The 19,065-nt window shown below is 41.1% G+C and overlaps 1 protein-coding gene across 5 annotated transcripts in view; it reads left to right on the top strand.

Annotated features, from left to right (window-relative positions):
- sez6b (seizure related 6 homolog b) overlaps nt 1–19,065 on the top strand; it is a 904,580-nt gene that overhangs the window by 425,504 nt on the left and 460,011 nt on the right. For all 5 annotated transcript variants that reach the window (XM_072589689.1, XM_072589687.1, XM_072589686.1 and 2 more), the window contains exon 2: nt 15,063–15,920. In XM_072589689.1, coding sequence (XP_072445790.1) covers nt 15,063–15,920 — 858 coding nt within the window. The remainder of the gene's footprint in view (nt 1–15,062; nt 15,921–19,065) is intronic.

Raw genomic sequence — 19,065 nt, 5'->3', positions numbered from 1 at the left:
GCCAGGACGTATCCACTTAATAGTATGGTACCTGGGGTGCATTGCCAAACAAACAGACCAAGAGGTGTAGGTGTATAGTTCCTTGAAAGTGGAGTTGCAAGTAAACAGGATGGTGAAGAAGGCATTTGGTATGCTTGCTTTCATTGGTCAGTGCATTGAGCTCAGGAGTTGGGATGTCACACTGCAGCTGTGCAGGTCATTGGCTAGGCCAGTTTTGGAATACTGTGAACAATTCTGGTTGCCCTTCTATAGGAAGGATGTTGTTAATCTTGAGACAGTGCGGAAAAAAATTATAAGCATGTTGTCAGGGCTGGAGGGTTTGAGCTATAGGGAGAGGCTGAATACGCTAGGGCATTTTCCCCTGGAGCTCAGAGATTGAGGGGTGCCCTTCTAGAAGTTTATAAAATCATGAGGGGCACGGATATGGTGAATAGCTAAGGTCTTTTCCCCTGGGTACAGGAGTGCAAAACTAGAGGACATTGGTTTAACGTGAGAGTGGAAAGATTTAAAAAGAACATGAGAGGGAACTTTTTCATGCAGAGGATGGCGCATGTATAGAACAAATTGTTGGAGGAAGTGGTGGAGGTGGGTACAATTACAACATTTAAAAGGCATGATTTGGAGATGCCAGTGTTGAATTGGGGTGTACAAAGTTAAAAATCACATAACACCAGGTTATAGTCTAGCAGGTTTAATTGGAAGCACTAGCTTTCAGAGCACTGCTCCTTCATCTGGTAGTTGTGGAGGATACAATTGTAAGACACAGAATTTATAGTAAAAGCGATGTAACTGAAATTATACATTGAAAAATACCTTGATTGTGAAACTATCATGGTCATTCCAACAGATGAAAGACTCAACAAACAATCGAGGTATTTTTCAATGTATAATTTCAGTTACATCACACTGTAAACTTTTGCTATAAATTCTGTGTCTTACAATTGTGTCCTCCACAACCACCTGATGAAGGAGCAGCGCTCCGAAAGTTAGTGTGCTTCCAATTAAACCTGTTGAGCTATAACCTGGTGTCGTGTGATTTTTAAAATTTAAAAGGCACCTGGATGGCTATATGAATAGGAAAAGTTTGGAGGGATATGGGCCAAATACTGGCAAATAGGACTAAGTCAGATTGGGATGAATTGGTCCCAAGGGTCTGTTTCCATGTTGTATGACTGTTTGAATCTGTGTTATGGACATGCAAATGTATCAGTCCTACATAGGAATTTGCACTTCCCGCTGCAACAACTCTTGCCTGTTGTGTGCCTTTCGACACTCCAGTCAAGACTTCATATATAAATTCAAATTTCCATTGTCTTGTTTTGCAAAGCCTTTTCAACACTGCTGAATGGAATGTTTGTTCAGTCCGTTTATCCTAACTGCTTCTCTGTGTGCTCTTCTTGAAACACAGCTTGTAATCATTTTGATCCCTGAGGTTCTACACAAACACATCATTGTTACAGCAAAAATGAAGAAGTACTGTATCGAAATCAGTGCGAAAATGTTAAATGATGAAGAATTGGGCTTGTCAGTGCGGAATGTGTGCTGCCTTCTAAAGTGAATAGTAATGGATGGAGTATTTACACAGGAGTTAGTAACTGGGTGCTGAATATCTGCAGGACATTGCAGATTATGATATGATTCGGTGTGCACTACAGATTTAGGAACAGTGCTATCCCAGTGGAATTTAACGCTCCAATCCACACCTTTTAACCTCACAGCTGGACATGAGTTGACTGTCAGGAAAGATACACCTTCCCACAAATGCTACTTAAAATGATAACCAACTACTTAACTGTTTACTTATGGTTAACTTATTCTGGTTGTTTGATCTACAAGTTTGGTGCTTCCTGTAGTTTCCGAGGTGCATCATTCCACAGGGAGTGGTGGGCCAGATGCTGAAGGACCTTTGGCTCACTGCACTTGCAGGTAAAGGAAAAGTCACCTTAGTCCCAGAGGATCACAGGGCTGCTCTCTCTCTCTCTCTAACTATTCCTCAGATGAAAGAGCATGAAATGTGTCAATCAGTATGGTGTTTTGTGTTTTGTGCTGTTGTTATCGTGGTTGTCCGTGAGCACAAGTGCCAACTATTGAGGTGAGACTTCCAGCAGTGTTGGCTGTATTGGAGTGTTTAACATAAGGCTCAACTCTGCATCCTTCCCATCTGCAGATACAGGACACCACCCCCTTTATTTCTACCTTCTCTACCAAGCCTTACAAAACAGTATTCAGAAATCACTGTCTGTCTCTCTCCTGTTGTGAGGTTGAATTCAAACATGAATACCAGTATCTGCTGCTGACTTGTAACCCCCTCTTTCTGAAGTTCCAGCTCACTTTCAACAATGCTTAATGCATTGAAATAGAGCCAGCCGTTCAGAATATTGGCCTCCACTGATGCATCCAGCCAATGAATGGGTAGTATTGGTTGGATGGACAATTCGTTTAAACAATCAAGCAACACACAAGCCACATCCAAGAGCATCAAATAACTGCAGCATGATCACTGCAGACTTTCAGGGTCTATTCCATTGAATTGAATTGAATGAGGTTTATTGTCATGTATATTCAAATGAGTACAATGAACAGCTTACAAGTTGCCATTTATGGTGCCATCTTAGGTACAAGGTACCTAGGTATACGTTTTTTTGGGGGTGGGGTAAATTGGAAACATAAAGAAATGAAAAGCCCAGCATTGCAGATAGGAGAGAAAAATGAGTAAATAGAGAAATGAAAAGTTCAGAACAACTGTCTTTCCAACCCAGTCCACGCTGGTACCTAGCCTCTAGTCTGTGCCAGGCCTTAACTCCAGACCACATTTGGCTTCATCTTGAGGCTGGAAGACTGCTCTGGAATGAACCGTGAGGCTGGAAGTCCATGCTGAAGCACACTGGGCTGCAAGACTGCCATGGGCTGCTAAAACATGGCCATGTTGGGCTAGGAGACCAACACGCCTGGACAGGAGACTGCCATGCCTGGATAGGAGATCCCTATGATGGGCTGAGAGACCACCATACCTGGTCAGGAGACCACCATGCTGGGCTGAGAGACCACCATGCATGGCTGAGAGACCACCATGCATGGCTGAGAGACCACCATGCATGGCTGAGAGACCACCATGCATGGCTGAGAGGCCCCTATGCTGGGCTGAGAGACCCCCATGCTGGGCTGAGAGACCACTATGCTGGGCTGAGAGACCACCAACCTGGACAGGAGACTGCCACACTATACTGTGAGACTACCATGCTGGGCTGAGACACTACCATGCCTGGACAGGAGACTGCCACACTGAGCCTGTGCTGAGGCCGGGAATATGAGACCAAAAATTCCAGTGTAGAATCTGATTTTTAAAAACTTTTCAACAGTGTTATTGCAAGAAACGTCATGGCTATATGGTTAAAGAAATATGAGAAATAGGAAAGTAATGTAATTTTGTGCTTATCTGGGGTTAGTTTATAAATAATTCCATTAAAAAGGAAATAGTAATATAAAGAATATTGATTGCAGAAACACATTGCAAGGCATGTTAGAAATAATCAAATATGTTTTGGGAACATTTCCAAACGGGAAAGTTTTGCCAAAGAAAGAGAGCCTCAGGATAGTGAGTTGATGTGAGATACACAAGTCTGGACATTTTAAATGTTTCATTTTTACAACAATTTTGATTATATAGAATATTAATATTTTTTTCAGCCGGAGGGCACAACTTGCATCCAAGTTCTGAGAGAAATTGAGAAAGCGTGTACAAGCAAATTAGAAAATAAATATAAGTAATGAAGTAGTCATTAAAAAGTGGAGTTCATGAATATTTATAAGGTAACAGTATCAGCTAAAGTACATCCAAACACATAAGCCAACGAAGGTAAAATTAAGAAGAGTTAACTGAATAGTGCACTGCTCATTAAAAACAGTAGTAGGAGAAAATTATTAAAATACATATAATTTCACCAAAACTGGCCTAAATTATCCTGAAAGTTCTAATGTTGTTTAATTGACATCTCTAATCGATGCCTATTGTTCAGGAATTGTCATACTCAATGATGATGTTTGGAAAGATATAAAATGGTGTTTGGTAAATTGACTGTGTAAAGTATATTGGGGAAAATTAATATGTTGATGGTGCAAATGATGATGCTGTTCTGACATGAGCGAAATTCAGAGGAATGAAAGAGCAGCACTGTACTGGAGAGTATATTCAGGATGAAGTATTACATGATATTCTTGTAAACTCTTTAGTTACACAGAGTGAGAGAGAATTACCCCACATTGAAAATCAGCTACAAATGCAGAGCCATGACATCTGTATCAGTTAAGGATGACAGTGCAACCTCTAAGAGTGGAATACAAATGCTCCCAACACCCAAGAGCATCCAGAGATTATAGAGTCCATGAATGGACAACCACACAGGTTTAAACCCAAGGGAGAAGTAAAATCCTTCAATTCAGCTGCTGCAGTCCCAATACTATTGTTAGAAACAATGGGGAACATCAGCCATGTTGGATTCAGGAGATGTAATAATAACTGCTTCAATTTGAATCCATTTAGTGTTTCTATTATAAAATGCCCCAATGTTCTTCACAAATATTTTCAACACAAAATATGATTTGAGGACAGGTGATCAATTCCGCAAAGGGGTAGATATTAAAGGGTGCTTTAAAGGAGGTGAGAGAAATGGAGGGGCCACATGATTGAGTGAGGGGATTCCAGAACAGGTCTAGATTGTTGAAGATATTGCTGCCAATGTGGGGGAATTAAAATCAGATCTCAAGAGGCCAGAATCAAAGGAGAGCTGTAATCTCAGTGTATTTTACTGCTACAGGAGATTACATGGAGCAATTTGAAAACTGGGAAGAGAATTTTATAATCAAGATTTTTCTGACTTGTAACCATAGTGTACATGAGTTAATATGGAGTAATGGGTGCACCGTACTTGGTGCAAGTCAAAATATGGACAGCAGAGGTTTGAATGGACACAAATTTGCAAAGGGTGGAAGGCCAAGCAAGGATTGGTATAGTCAAGTCCAGAGGTGGTAATGTTGTCCCACTTCCTCCCCCCTCCCCCCCCCCTCCCCCTCTCAGGTCTCTCCCCCATTTTTGTTCAATGTGGAATTTATCTGCAAATTGTCTTTTAGTTCAACTGGCATTCAGTTGCCGTACATGACACCTCTGATTATTTCAAGGAATACATCTTTTCTTGTTGGTTGCTATGTGCTAATCAAAGACATAATCCTAGATTTGTCTCAAAAGTATTCTCCACTTTGGCTGTATATCTTACCCTTTGCTCCATTCAATATCAGATTATTATGGTGCTGAACACGTTTTGCCAGACTGCAATCTTTGTTGTTTGTCCATGAAAGTATATTATGTGGCATTTATCTTCATGTCGCTGCATAGGCTGGAGGATAACTTGAGTCTATGCCAGCAGCACAAAAATGGTCCTGCAGTGAATGAATAGCCTATTTTTTTCAGCATTTGTTCTCCTTAGATTTGGAATGTATTGGCAAGATTTTTAATCTAACCCAAGGTAAAAAAAACAGTGTGATTAGGAAACTGGTTTCGAAAAAGCGTTTGAGCTGTTGTTTTGTGGACCTCATTTGAAAGAAGAATGGATTCGGTGAAAGAAATTGTGCGCTAATTCAGTCTAGTTCACATGTTCTGTTTCATCCTCTCTGTACTGAGTGCTGTTGCCGTGTCCCCTGGTTAATGTTCCAGTGAGAGATGTTGTTTTGCCAATTGAGCATTCTAATGCAAATGTTGGCTTGGAGCACCTACTCCACTCTCTATAATGTACAACACACCTGCTTACAATGTGGACGAAACACTTCCTTTTATCTAGTATGTGAAAATGTACCCAAGAGTCGAACCAAAGAATCCCTGCACCATGGAAGCAGACCATTTGGCCCATCGAGTCCACAGTGACCCTCTGAAGAGTATTCCACCCAGTCCCAACACCCTACCCTATCCCTGTACCCCTGAATTTCCCATGGCTGGCCCACTTAACCTGCATGTCCCTGGTGTCTGAGGGCAATTTAGCATGGCCAATTCACCGAACCTGAACATCCCTGGACACTAAGGGAAGTTTAGCATGGCCAATTCACCTAACCTGCACATCATTTGGATTATGGGAGGAAACCTGAGGACTTGGAGGAAACCCACACAGACACCGAGACAATCTGCAAACTCCTCACAGTCATCGTAGGCTGGAATTGTACCAGGTCTCTGGCATTGTGACGCAGCAGTATTAGCAACTGAGCCACTGTACGACCCAAAATAGGCCTCTAGCACTGTGTCTAGTGAAGGTAAATCTGCGATACCAGGCTTCTGTCCTTTCAAGCAGAGTGCAGGATTATAAAATCTGCAGTTATGTCCCTTTTGGTCAGTTTTATATTTTTCAAGGACTCCTGCTAAATCTTTCAGCAGCACGGCACAGACATAAAGGGCTGAGTGGCCTTCATCCATACTGTGAGAAAGTGAGGACTGAAGATGCTAGAGATCAGTCAAAAAGAGTGGTGCTGGAAAAGCACAGCAGGTCAGGGCAGCATCTGAGGAGCAGGACAGTTGATGTTTCATGCATAAGCTCTTCATCCGGAATATCAACATTCGACTGTCCTATTCCTCAAACGCTGCCTGACCTGCTGTGCTCTTCCAGCACCACACTCTTCATCCATACTGCAAATAGTTTTACTATAAACCACATTGCTGAGCTCCTGACTATTTTTACAAACATTGAGTGTTCCCTGGTGCAGAACAGAAAAGCTGAAAAAACACATCAGCTCTCATGCTAACTGGGCCGGTTTCATAACCCGATTTGTTTATATCGATTACAATAATATTCATTACTTACCTTTTTGCAGTTCCCTTGATGACAGCCAGAGATTTTATTGTGTCTGTTCCACGTTTGACATTCTAACCTTCTCGCAAATCAATTGCCTGCCTCTCTACGTGAGTGATGAAAATGTACAGGAAACCCTGAATAAAGCCATTATCACCAAACTGATTTTCTTTTTGCCTGCTGCAGCACTGGGTCAGTTTACACTCAGTGCACCAAATTTGCACCAGTCATGCTTCTGCTTTAAATCTTGGGGTCACATCAGAAGGTGCCTTTTGTGACTGATGCCACCAGAGTTTGCAGTGTTCATGAATTCGGTGGGTCACTTCAGGCATTAACTCTGGCCCCCCGATCACTGGGTCCTGCCAGCTATTATGGCTGCCTTCCACCACCTTTGAGAACCGATCTAACTGGCATTCAGAATTTTTTAAAACTCTTCTGTTTGGTGTCCTGGGGTCAATGGCCTGGCTCACCCCCTGAGAAACCCGAAGTTTTCCCTTCGTAGCTAAAAATCCCACAATAGTGCCCATTTCTTGGGTATCCCATTCATTTCCTGCTGGAGTCGTATAGGATAGCAATAGGAAAAATAATGAATTTCATACTAAAAATGGTTGCTACACTATTTATGCTAACGTTATTCCTCTCCTTTTTCCTCCTCCTTTCTTAATATTTTGAAGAAATAATTTCAACCCACCATAAAAAAAAATTTAACTTCTCTGCATCATATGAAGAACAACTTCTGCAGGTGCAATGGTCTGTCTATGAACCCTGGTACTGTTACTCAGAGACATGTCACACAAAATGGAGGTATAGCAATTCTTTCAAACGAGTGGGCAGAATCGCAGTGTTGGGGTCTTGCCTGCAGATCAGGTGACCTGGGCTGCCCCTTTTTGGAAAGATTCACAGAACCACAAGACAATCAGGCAGTGGTGAAGCCAGCAACCAGCCTTGGAATCAAGACACCAGAGGCAGTTTCTCGCCTTTCAAAGCTGGCTGCTGTTTTTGACAGCACAACAGCTGCCAGCAGGACAGGCACTGGAATCCTAAGGGCCACTTCGACATAATGTGGATGTGGGGTTTTTTGCTGGGAAAAGGGAGTAAAAAGGATCTTTTTGCTTTTGATCAAGAGGCACCCATCCCTCTGATAAGAGGTAATGATGTTCTTTGCTTGACAAAGTGACCTTATGATATTCGCCGCTGTGCACCATACAGAGCCACAGCACCAATGGGATGAGACCCTGAAGTTATTAAATGGTCACTTCAGGCTACGTCAGCTGAAAGTTGACCATGGGCCTTTGTGCTCAGAACGTAAATCCAGTAGAGGGAGGAAGGTGGCTGGGATTGAGTACAACTCCACTCTCCCATCACATCCCCAAGCTCACCCTTTGAGAAACCAGAAGATTCCACCCAAAGAGCAAACGCACAAATCAATCTGCAAGTAATGAAGAAAGTTACTACATACTCCCCATAATGCATTCACTGGTAAATGGGTCTGGGGCAGACCAACTGATAACACAGCTATCCTAAAATTTCTGATGATCCAAATAGTTAGAAATAACATGTTGGCCATGCATTTTTCTCTGTTCCAATGCAATCTATCCCCTGCTTTGTAGGTGTAGGTTGTTTGGCTAATTTAGTTCAAACCTTTGAAAAACATAGGGAAATACTAGGACAATAAGGTACTGCTATAAAACTGACTAACTCAGGTGGGGCGGGTGGGAAAGGATGCAAAGGGGAGCTTTGATTTGCATTTAATGTCATTTGATAAAATATGATATTAAGTGGCAAAATTATTCAGTTCTCCAGGGCTGTCGTTCATCCCCTTAACAAATACAGGCATCTAAAAATCAAATGTTTGTTTGAAAAATTTAGGAACAGCAGCAACAAAGGCAAAGCAAAGTCATTGTAGTCCTACCAGAACATAGGGCTGCTGTCTCATTGAAGAGACAGAGAGACAGCTGGTGGTGGTTTTATCCTGAGGGCCACCACGGCCCAGGCAAGGGCAGTGACTGAGAAGGCAACACCTTCATGGTAACCTTAGTCAGTGCGGGAATTGATCCTCCCCTGTTGGCATCACTCTGCATCACCCAGCCCACTGAGCTAACTGACCCCCCCCCCCCCCCCAAAACAACAGCACAGCACAGAGAAAGAAGAAATAGTTGACAGAATTGAAGAGAGATGGTGCTGAGTACGTATTATTATTGACATAATAGTACCACCTACTAAGCTTGCTGTGGAGGTGCTACTGCATGTTGAATGGGTGATAATTTAATTCTGCAAAATATCAAAGGCATTAGAAACAGTTTTTTTTTAATCCATTGAACTATTCAATTCGATATTTTACATCTGGTATTTCAGCATTCTAGAGTACCATTACCATTCTAATGTAACAAGTGTGATCATTTGCAACAAAGAGTGAAGATTCCTGGGGTACTTATATCAATCGATTAAGTGCAATTCAGTTAAGGACAATTCCATTTAATGTAATTGATAACACCTCAATCTTTATAAATTAGGAAGGAGTAACAATTGTCACATGGAGGTAAACATACTCTGTACCGGTGCCAATAATACCCAGTATTAGCTCAGCCTGCAATGTGGATTTCATGCCTGCAGTTAAGTCTGACCAGTTAAGCCTGATCTATCTTGCTGCCGTGGAGTTCTTCCCAACCAAGGGAAAAGACAAACTTCGTCGCGATGATAAAGGCATCACTTTTAATATGATTATGTTAATCTGCTGGTGCCAGTAGTTTGAAGTTAAGGGATTTTTGTTGAGCTATTCAATTCCTTACTCTTTGCCAGATGGAGCATCATGGGGCTTGAGCTTTCTAAAATTGGAGAGAAAGATAATGTATTTGGGTTGGAAAAGAAAGTAAAACTGACTCATTGGGATGGTTTTGATTCAAAGTATTCCTTCTAGTGATTGCATTGATCATTTTTATCTTACACTTCCAGGAGGTTATGAGGAATTTAAATGCATTCCTATCACTTCAAAGTTCTTTACTTTTCTTCATTTTGTTACAGTTATTCAGAATATATCATAGAGAAAGGAGGTCATTCAGCTCAACTCGTCTATGCAGTTGTTTATACTGCCTTCAGGTTCTCTCCCATTCTATCTACCTTTTGCAGCATATCTTTCCCTTTTCTCTCATATTCATTTTGAACATAACCAAGCTATTTGCAATGATTTGAAGTGCATATTTTAACTACTCCATGATTTTTTATCTGATTTCCCTATTGGAATTGTTATGAGCTACTTAAAATTGTCCACTAATTCCAAATTAAATGCCTACATTTTAATAGGGATTCATGATTTAAAAATGTCAACATAAAGCTGTCTTGAAAGGCCATGTTTATGAAACGTTATGTAATTTAATTGGTGAAATTTTTAGACATGGTCAATTCTCTGAATCCTGGTTTTCAACCTTGGCTCAGATATAATGGCTTAATTCTTTGATCACCATGCAATTTCAGATTTTGTAACTTAACTGAGAGCATTGCTGGTGTTTTACAGGTCAGAATACCCTTTGGTTATAAATATGTGTGGGGGTTGTCATGTTGAACAGTTTGTCCCAAATGCAAAAAGAAAAGGATATTACTGTGGATGCTGGATATCTGAAACAAACACAGAGAATACTGGAAAAACTCAGCAGGTCTGGCAGCATCAATGGAGAGAGAAACAGGAGACCTTTAGAATCCTTCTGAAGAAGAGTCATATCGAACTCGACACTTGCCCTGTTTTTCTGTCTGCAGATATTGCCAGACCTGTCTCACCAATAACAATCAAACAGGTCAATCAAGAAATTGTTTCTGGGAATAAATTCTTATTTTGTGATACTTCTCATCCTCATTCAGTGCCAAAGAACAGGCTTCATTCCATTTTTTTCTTTCTTCATCTGTATTTTAGATAGCTCCTATAAGCCATTTCAAGCTACTTATGATTTCAGGTTAAAAATCACACAACACCAGGTTATAGTCCAACAGGTTTAATTGGAAGCACACTAGCTTTCGGAGTGCTGCTCCTTCATCAGGTGATTGTGGAGGGCTCAATCGTAACACAGAATTTATAGCAAAAATTTGCAGTGTGATGTAACTGAAATTATACATTGAAAAATTGATTGTCTGTTAAGCCTTTTATCTGTTAGAATACAGTGATAGTTTCACTTCTTTCATGTGTAAATCACAAAACCCTTTTTTTAAAAGTTGCATTCTCGGGTTAGCTGTTAACAATGGTGATAGCTAGACAATATGTTGAAGGTGTTAGCCCCCTGTGTTCTCTGTCTATGACCTGATGTTTAGATTGATTCTAATCTAAAAAGTGAGATAACAGAGTTTTACATAAATTCATGCAGTTTTTGAGCTCAGAGTTCTGTATGAATGTATGCAGTTTTTGAGCAAAGTGCAATGTAACTTTGCAAGTACAAATTCACCCCACAAAATATATGTGTGCATATGGGTCTTTGTCTGTCTGTCTGGGGTGGGGGTTGTGAGTGTGAGAAAGTGTGTGTGTGTGTAGTGAGTGCAGAGTGTCTTAAGTCTGTGAGGGGGTGCATGTGTGAGTGTGGGAGTGTGTGTGTCTATAAGGGTATGTGTGTCTATAAGTGTGTGTGTGGGTGTCTGTGTGCGCATCTGTGTGTACTTATGTCCGTGTGTATGTGAGAGTGTGTGTGTGTAGGAATATCTGTGTGTGTGTGTGTGTAGTGCAATGGTGAACACCTGTAATGTGACATGAGCCCAAGGTCCCGGTTGAGGCCCTCCCTATGGATACCGAACTTAGCTATCAGCCTCTGCTCGGCCACTTTCCTCTGCTCTCTGTCCCGAAGTCCACCTTGGAGGATGGTCACCCGAAGGTACGAGGCTGAATGTCCTGGACCACATGGTTTCAGGTGTTTATTGTTAACCTACTATTTGGGTAAGGCTCAGTTTGTGTGGCCAAAGTAATGAACAAAATAAACTCTCCAATAATGTTTGCTACAGAAATTATCAGATGCCTATGCTGACACTTTGACAGGGTAGAGTATCGTGACAGCAGACCATATCTTAAGGTCAGCAATTAAAGAGAACATGATAACATAGTGGTAATATGGCAACTCACAAACTGGAGATCTCTGGATTCAACACCCACCATGGCAGCCAATAAAATTTAATTTCAATTCATAGATCTAAAATATAAAGCTAATCTCAGCATTTTCTGCTATGACACCATCATTGATTGCAATTACCTTCAGGGAAGAAAATCTTTTTTACCTTTTCGGGTCTGTGTAACTCCAGGCCCATGGCAGTGCCAATGACTGAAATATTCTCTGAAATGGCTAAGCAAACCACTCAGTTTAAGGGCGGTTGGAGATGGGCAACTATTATGTGATGCTGGGTCAGACCCCAAAATACAGTGGATATTTTTAACTTGTAACCCCAAGTTGTAAATGTGTTCTTTAAGAGGACTGATACAGCCAAACATGGCTGTGGATGTAAGCTAAGTCAGACCTACAACTTCAAAGGGAAATTTCAACAATAGCCCTTGAAAGGGACAAAGAAGCAAGTCAAATCAGACTGAATAATGATCTCGTGTGACTACAAAGATAAGTAGGGGTTGATAACGCCCTATTCAATAGTGTTCCACCCACTGCGAATGGTGTCCCAAACTGGAGACACATTTTGTACTTTTCCCTTTGAGAAATACGCATGGACAAGTGTTAAAAAGCTAATTCCAACTCTACTGGAGTATTCTGGTGAGACTGAATGCTTTTGTGTGCATCAGCCTGAGTTACACATGGTGTGAAAGCCACAGTCAGAGAACTAGCCAGTAGTCACCCCTCTCACTCTGAGTATGAGAAAGTGACCAGACAAAAGGAAGCAAAACAACAAAATGACTCTTTCTCACCCAGGTGCTGCAATTTCATCACAGTCAAAAGGGATTAGTTCAACAGAATTTCAACCAGTCTGTAAAACTAATGATCATGGAAATGACTGTCCAACCATCAATCAGTCATCTCCACTGCAAAGGGTTCAATTTTCAACTCTTTACTTTATGTAAACAATCCAGAGACTGATGCACATTAAAAAAAAAATCTTTTTGTATTTACCTCTGTATCTACCATTTAGAGTATATCTGTGAACAAATGACTACCGTCCTGTCGTCCAGAATAAATGTTGCTTTCCCTTTACATTGATAAAGCTTGCAAATTGGTGATCCTGATGAGTGCAAGACAAATGCATCAACAATATTTTGTTTTCAGCATTACTATTGGGATATTTGTAAATATTGTTGAAATTGATGAAGGAAGGAAAGTGCTTTACTTTTAGCAAAATGTTGTGGTTGTAGTTTTAAATATACATTTAATACTGCACTTGTGAGCAGAACATCCTTAATCCAAACATATTCATTCAACAAGGTTCCTATGATAGACTGGGTATCAAGGTTAGTTCACACAGAATCAAGGGAGAACTAGCTATTTGGATACAGAACTGGCTTGAAGGTAGACAATGGCGGTGGAGGGTTGCTTTTCAGACTGGAGGGCTGTAACCAGTGGTGTGCCACAAGGACCAGTGCTGGGTCCAGTGCTTTTTGTCATTTATATAAATGATATGGATGTGAACGTAGGAGGTATAGTTAGTAAGTTTGCAGATGACATCAAAATTGGAGGTGTAGTGGGCCTTAGAGTACAACAGGCTCTTGATCAAATGAGCCAATGGCCCCAGGAGTGGCAGATGGAGTTTAATATAGATACATGTGAGGTATTACATTTTGGAAAGGCTAATCAGGGCAGGACTTATATACTTAATGGTAAGCTCCTGGGGAGTGTTGCTAAACAAAGAGACCTTGGAGTGCAGGTTCATAGCTGCTTGAAAGTAGAGTTGCAGATAGATAGGTTAATGAAGAAGGCGTTTGGTATACTTGCCTTTATTGGTCAGTGCATTGAGTGTAGGAGTTGGGAGGTCATGTTGTGGCTGTACAGGACATTTGTTAGGCTACTATTGGAATATAGCGTGCAATTCTGGTCTCCCTGCTTATAGGAAGGATGTTGTGAAACACGAAAGGGTTCAGAAAAGATTTACAAGGATGTTGCCAGGGTTGGAGGATTTGAGCTATAGGGAGAGGCTGAATAGGCTGGGGCTATTTTACCTGGAGTATTGGAGGCTGAGGGGTGACCTTGTAGAGGTTTATAAAATCATGAGGGGAATGGATAGGGTAAATGGACAAGGTCTTTTCTCTGGGGCAGGGGAGTCCAAAACAAAGGGCATAGGTTTGGGGTGAGAGGGGAAAGATTGAAAAGGGACCTAAGGGCAATGTTTTCACATGCAGGGTGGTGTGTGTATGAAATGAGCTGCCAGAGGAAGTGGTAGAGGCTGGTCCAATGACAATATGTAAAGGGCATCTGGATAAGTAGATGAAGGGTTTGGAGAGATTTGGGCCAAATGCTGGCAAATGGGAATGGATGAGGTTGGCATATCTGGTCGGCATGGATGAGTTGGAGCAAAGGGTCTGTTTCCATGCTGTTTATCACTATGACTACATGATTCTATATTCATTCACAAATGTTGATACCAAGGTATGATTCTTGGTTCGTGCCCTCAAGAGTTATAAATGCAGAATATTAAATATAATTGCTTATGACATTAATCTTTATGTCCATTGGAATTTTAAAACACTTGAAATCCATTACATCCATCAAGGAGAAAAGAACTGTCATCCCAATGCTCTAGTCCAGTATGTTACATAGTCCTTGAATTTCAAAAACACTTTTATAGTTTCGATTTATACCTATAATGATGTATTAAATCCAGAACTGGAGTATTAATCAAAGCTTGCAAATATTGTCTATCCACATAACAGCATTGTACAGAGCAATTTGCTGGTGTAATTGGAAGCCTCAAAAGATAAAGACCTGAAAAATATCCTCCCTGTGTAAAAATTGAGCTGTCGAGGCATTTGCAGAGCTGATTGTTGATGCAACATCTGTGGGTTAGATCAATAATTCTCAGAAGGTCGATTGAGGGTTATAGAGGTATTTGCACTGCTACTTGACATCTTTCAGCTTGGGAAGATAAAGAACTAGACTTTGATGCATGGTGGGTTGATAAAGATCTTCTGGAATTTGCATTTATATTTCACCTTTAATGTTTTCAGGAATATCACAGCCAGCGAATGATGTTTGAAATGCAGTCATCGTTGTTTTGAAGTTAAAATTATATTCCTCTCCATCACTGATGTTCCTATTCTTTTGCTTTTTTTTAAAGACCTGTCCAAAGATCTGAATACCGTAAGTGGGAAAGGAAAGAACAATGGCAAGACAGATATCGTATGGACGATGGCTACAACTGCTGATCCAGAAGATGAATTTCATTTTGTTAGTACGACGCCGAATATCAACATCAATAACCATCATCCATTGCTTGAAGAAATCATTCACGAAACATTACTGAAGAAAGATTTCCTTGGTCAGGAACCAGTTTTTACCAATAAGATAGGAATGAGAATTGGCGCTACTTCTCCTGCTACTCAGTCGCAAAAACCTCAGGATCCTTTGGTTCATCAGATAGTCACCAATGACACTCCATTTTTTTCTGACATAACCACTACTACAATGGCCTCAACCTCTCCGATGACAACACTGGGCTCTGTTGCATCTTTGGCCACAGATGCTGCACCCTCGGCTGACAATACACCGGTAACACAAGGAGGGAAAACTCCTCCAATGATGCGAATGGCTGCCACCACAGACACTCTCACAACATCTGCGGTGAGCTCAGCTACATCGGAGATTCCTGAAACTGCGTTCCCGAATAGTAACACTGCGTTTGTTCAAACTGAGCCTGGCCGAACCTCAACTGCAACAGGAGTGCCTCAGAGCAAATCTGGTGTGGTTCAACATTTCAGCGACCAAGGAGTGGCAACTGCGATGACAAGCAACCTTCCAGTGGACATTGCCACAACGGTTGGAGCAGGCACACGTCAAACGCAAGGACAGAACGCTGAGCAACATCGCAATCCTGCTGCAGACCCAACCATCTCCACGGTTGCTAGTGAGATTGATGAGGAAACTACAACCACAACCATCATTACCACAACGATAATTACAACTGTGCAGACACCAGGTACAAAATTAAAATTCTTTTTAGGAATAATGAGTGGAGGTAGTGTATTTAGGGCGCTTCACTTTCTCTATCCCCTCACCTCATTTTTAATCTGCCTGTTCAGTGCAGCAGCTAAAATTGATGGCCTTTCTGGCGATGGTTTGACTCTAAACACCAGGACCCCTGCAACCCATCACGGGAAGTTTCTTGAATAATGAATACTGGTGCAAGGTGAAAATACAAGTCAAATCAGAAACAAAAATAGAAATTACTTGAAAAGCTCAGCAGGTCTGGCAGCATCTGTGGAGAGAAATCAGAGTGAACATTTTAGTTCTGAGGAAAGGTCACTCGACCCAAAACGATAACTCTGATTTTTCTCCACAAATGCCGCCTGACCTGCTGAGCTTTTCCAGCAAATATCTATTTTTTGTTTCTGGTTTACAGCATCTGCAGTTCTCTCGTTTTTTATACAGAACGAATTGTTGAGACTGTTACTGTAAAACGACTGTCTGCGTAAATGTAGGTTGCGTGACAATGCTGAATGTCAGCTGGCCCCTCTCTCCCAGAAAAAGATTTCAGTTCAAGTTGGTATGATCTGGCACTAAAGGGTTATTCTGTGACTGACCAAGGATATATTACAAACCAGGTTGGATATCCTAATCACACTGAATACAGGAGCGTGGGGATTGCTAGATGAAAAAAAAGCAGGGTCTGGTGAGATTGCCTTCTATCACATGATACAGTGATAAGAGAAGTTGTTGCTGAACCACAGCAATCAATCTTCACAGCAAACCCTGAGGGAATTATATAAAGGCAGAAAAATCCAATTGCGAGCAATTCTGTTCTGTTTGGATTTTCAAAATGGTATTTTTTCATTAATTTTTCTCCAATAAGAATGATGGAGAAAGCACACATTCTTTCAGCGGTACTGTATTACCCGCTTGATACCATTTGCGTACGATCATTGTGTTATCTGTCCTCAATTTCATTTTCAGAACTTGCAACGGAAAAATTCAAATCTGTCCAGTTGGGTCAGCAGTACTAGGTTTATAATGAAATTAGTGCTTTGGAGTAAAAGATGCCTTGTATTTCAAATCCTCAAAACGTGGTATATTTGGAGAGGCTGAATTCTGACAAATTAGGCTGTCCATTCTGCTGGCTAGAATTCTAAATCTGAAAGAATTAACTTTGACTTGTTTGCCAACAGAATGTATTAATTAATGTTCTTTCAGTAAATGCAGACAGGTTCTAACTCACAGTTGGTATATGACAGATATATAGTCAGTTCCCCAATAGTTTTGAATCAGTGGAGATACAGAAGGAACAGGTAATATCTTCTTTGTTCTTGAAAATGGGTCAAGGATTGATCTAATCTGGTCTTTAAAATAATGAAAGATATAGTTCAAGTAGACACGGAGTTAATGTTTACCCTTGTCTCATTAATATGAGACAGTCACCAAGCAATTAAATAAGGAATTGCAAAGAAACTTCTTTCTGCTCAGAAAGAGGTGACAATCTGAAACTCAGACACGCAGAAATATGGTTGATTTCTAAACTTTCCTGTAAAATGACCGAGCAAACCACTTAGAAGAAAGTGAGGACTGCAGGTGCTGGAGATCAGAGTCGAGAGTGTGGTGCTGGGAAAGCACAGCAGGTCAGGCAGCAGCTGAGGAGCAGGAGAATCAACATTTCTGGTAAAAGCCCTTCACCAGGAATGGGACAAACCACTTCGGCTGCTCAGTGCCATCTTCTCGATGGCAATCAGAGATGGGCAATGAACGCGCACATCCAGTAAAAAAAATTAATTTAAAAAATGTATTCAGCTAATCATGTACTTAAATTATATGCTAAACCAGCATAAAGCCTCTACCTTTAAATCTTATTAACCGTCCATCACAAACAAGGGAGAGAATGTCACAAATTAACAGCACCCTTATTATTTTACTACATTGTAAGAGCTTTGTAACAGCTTGGTCAGTTGAATAAACTACAATTTGAGAAAGCTGAAACACCAGGGACCATATTAGGGAAAATAATTATTTAAACGAATGAAAATAATTGGTTCAAACACAGTCCAGATCATATTATAAGTTCTCAATACTGAAGTTTAGACATTGAGAGTGACCTCAAAGTATCATATTTTAATGTAGATATAGAACATAGAATAGTACAGCACAGTACTACAGCCCTTTGGCCCTTGATGTTTTGCCGACCTTTTATCCTACTCTAACATCAAACTAACCGACATACTATCATCCATGTGCCTATCCAAAAGTTGCTTAAATGTCCCTAATGTTTCTGATTCTACTACCACTGCTGGCAGTGCATTCCATGCACCCACCACTCTGTGTAAAGAGCCAATGACATCTCCCTAAAATCTTCCTCCAATCACCTTAAAATTATGCCCCCTTGTGATAGTCACTTCTGCCCTGGAAAAAGTCTCTGGCTATTCACTCTATCTATGCCTCTCATCATCTTGTACACCTCTATCAAGTCGTCTCTCACTCTTCTTCACTCCAATGAGAAAAGCCTGAGCTCCCTCAATGTTTCTTCATAAGACATGCCCTCCAGTCCAGGCAGCATCTTGATAAATCTTCTCTGCACCCTCTCTAAAGCTTCCACATCCTTCCTATAATGAGGTGACCAGAATTGAAGACAATATCCAAACGTGGTCTAACCAGGGCTCTATCGTGCTGCAGCAAAACCTCGTGATTTACAGCATCCATAGTTCTTTTGGTTTTTAATCAAGAAGCTTGACACCATCCAGGGCAAAGTAGTCTGCTTGATTGGCACCACATCACACACATTCACTCTCTGCACCACTGACACACAGTAGCAGTAGTACGTATCATTGAGAAGAGATGTACTGCAGAATTTCATCATAGCTCCTTAGCCAGCACAACTACTAGCATTTGGAAGGGCAAAGACAGCAGCTACTGGTGAATACCACCACCTCCAAACCACTCCACATCTTGACTTGTAAATATATTACTATTCCTTCATTGTCGCTGAGTCAAAAATCCTGGAACTCCTTCTGTTAATGTCATTGTGCATCTACCTATGTCAAATGGACTGCAGTGGTTCCAAAGGCAGATCACCACCATCCTTTTCAGGGCAGTTACAGATGGGCAATAAATATGGCCCAACCACAGTGACATCCACGCCC

The sequence above is a fragment of the Chiloscyllium punctatum genome, chromosome 19, assembly GCF_047496795.1.
Source record: "Chiloscyllium punctatum isolate Juve2018m chromosome 19, sChiPun1.3, whole genome shotgun sequence".
In the NCBI taxonomy this organism is placed as follows: domain Eukaryota; kingdom Metazoa; phylum Chordata; class Chondrichthyes; order Orectolobiformes; family Hemiscylliidae; genus Chiloscyllium; species Chiloscyllium punctatum.
This window is presented reverse-complemented; position numbering and strand designations above follow the sequence as displayed.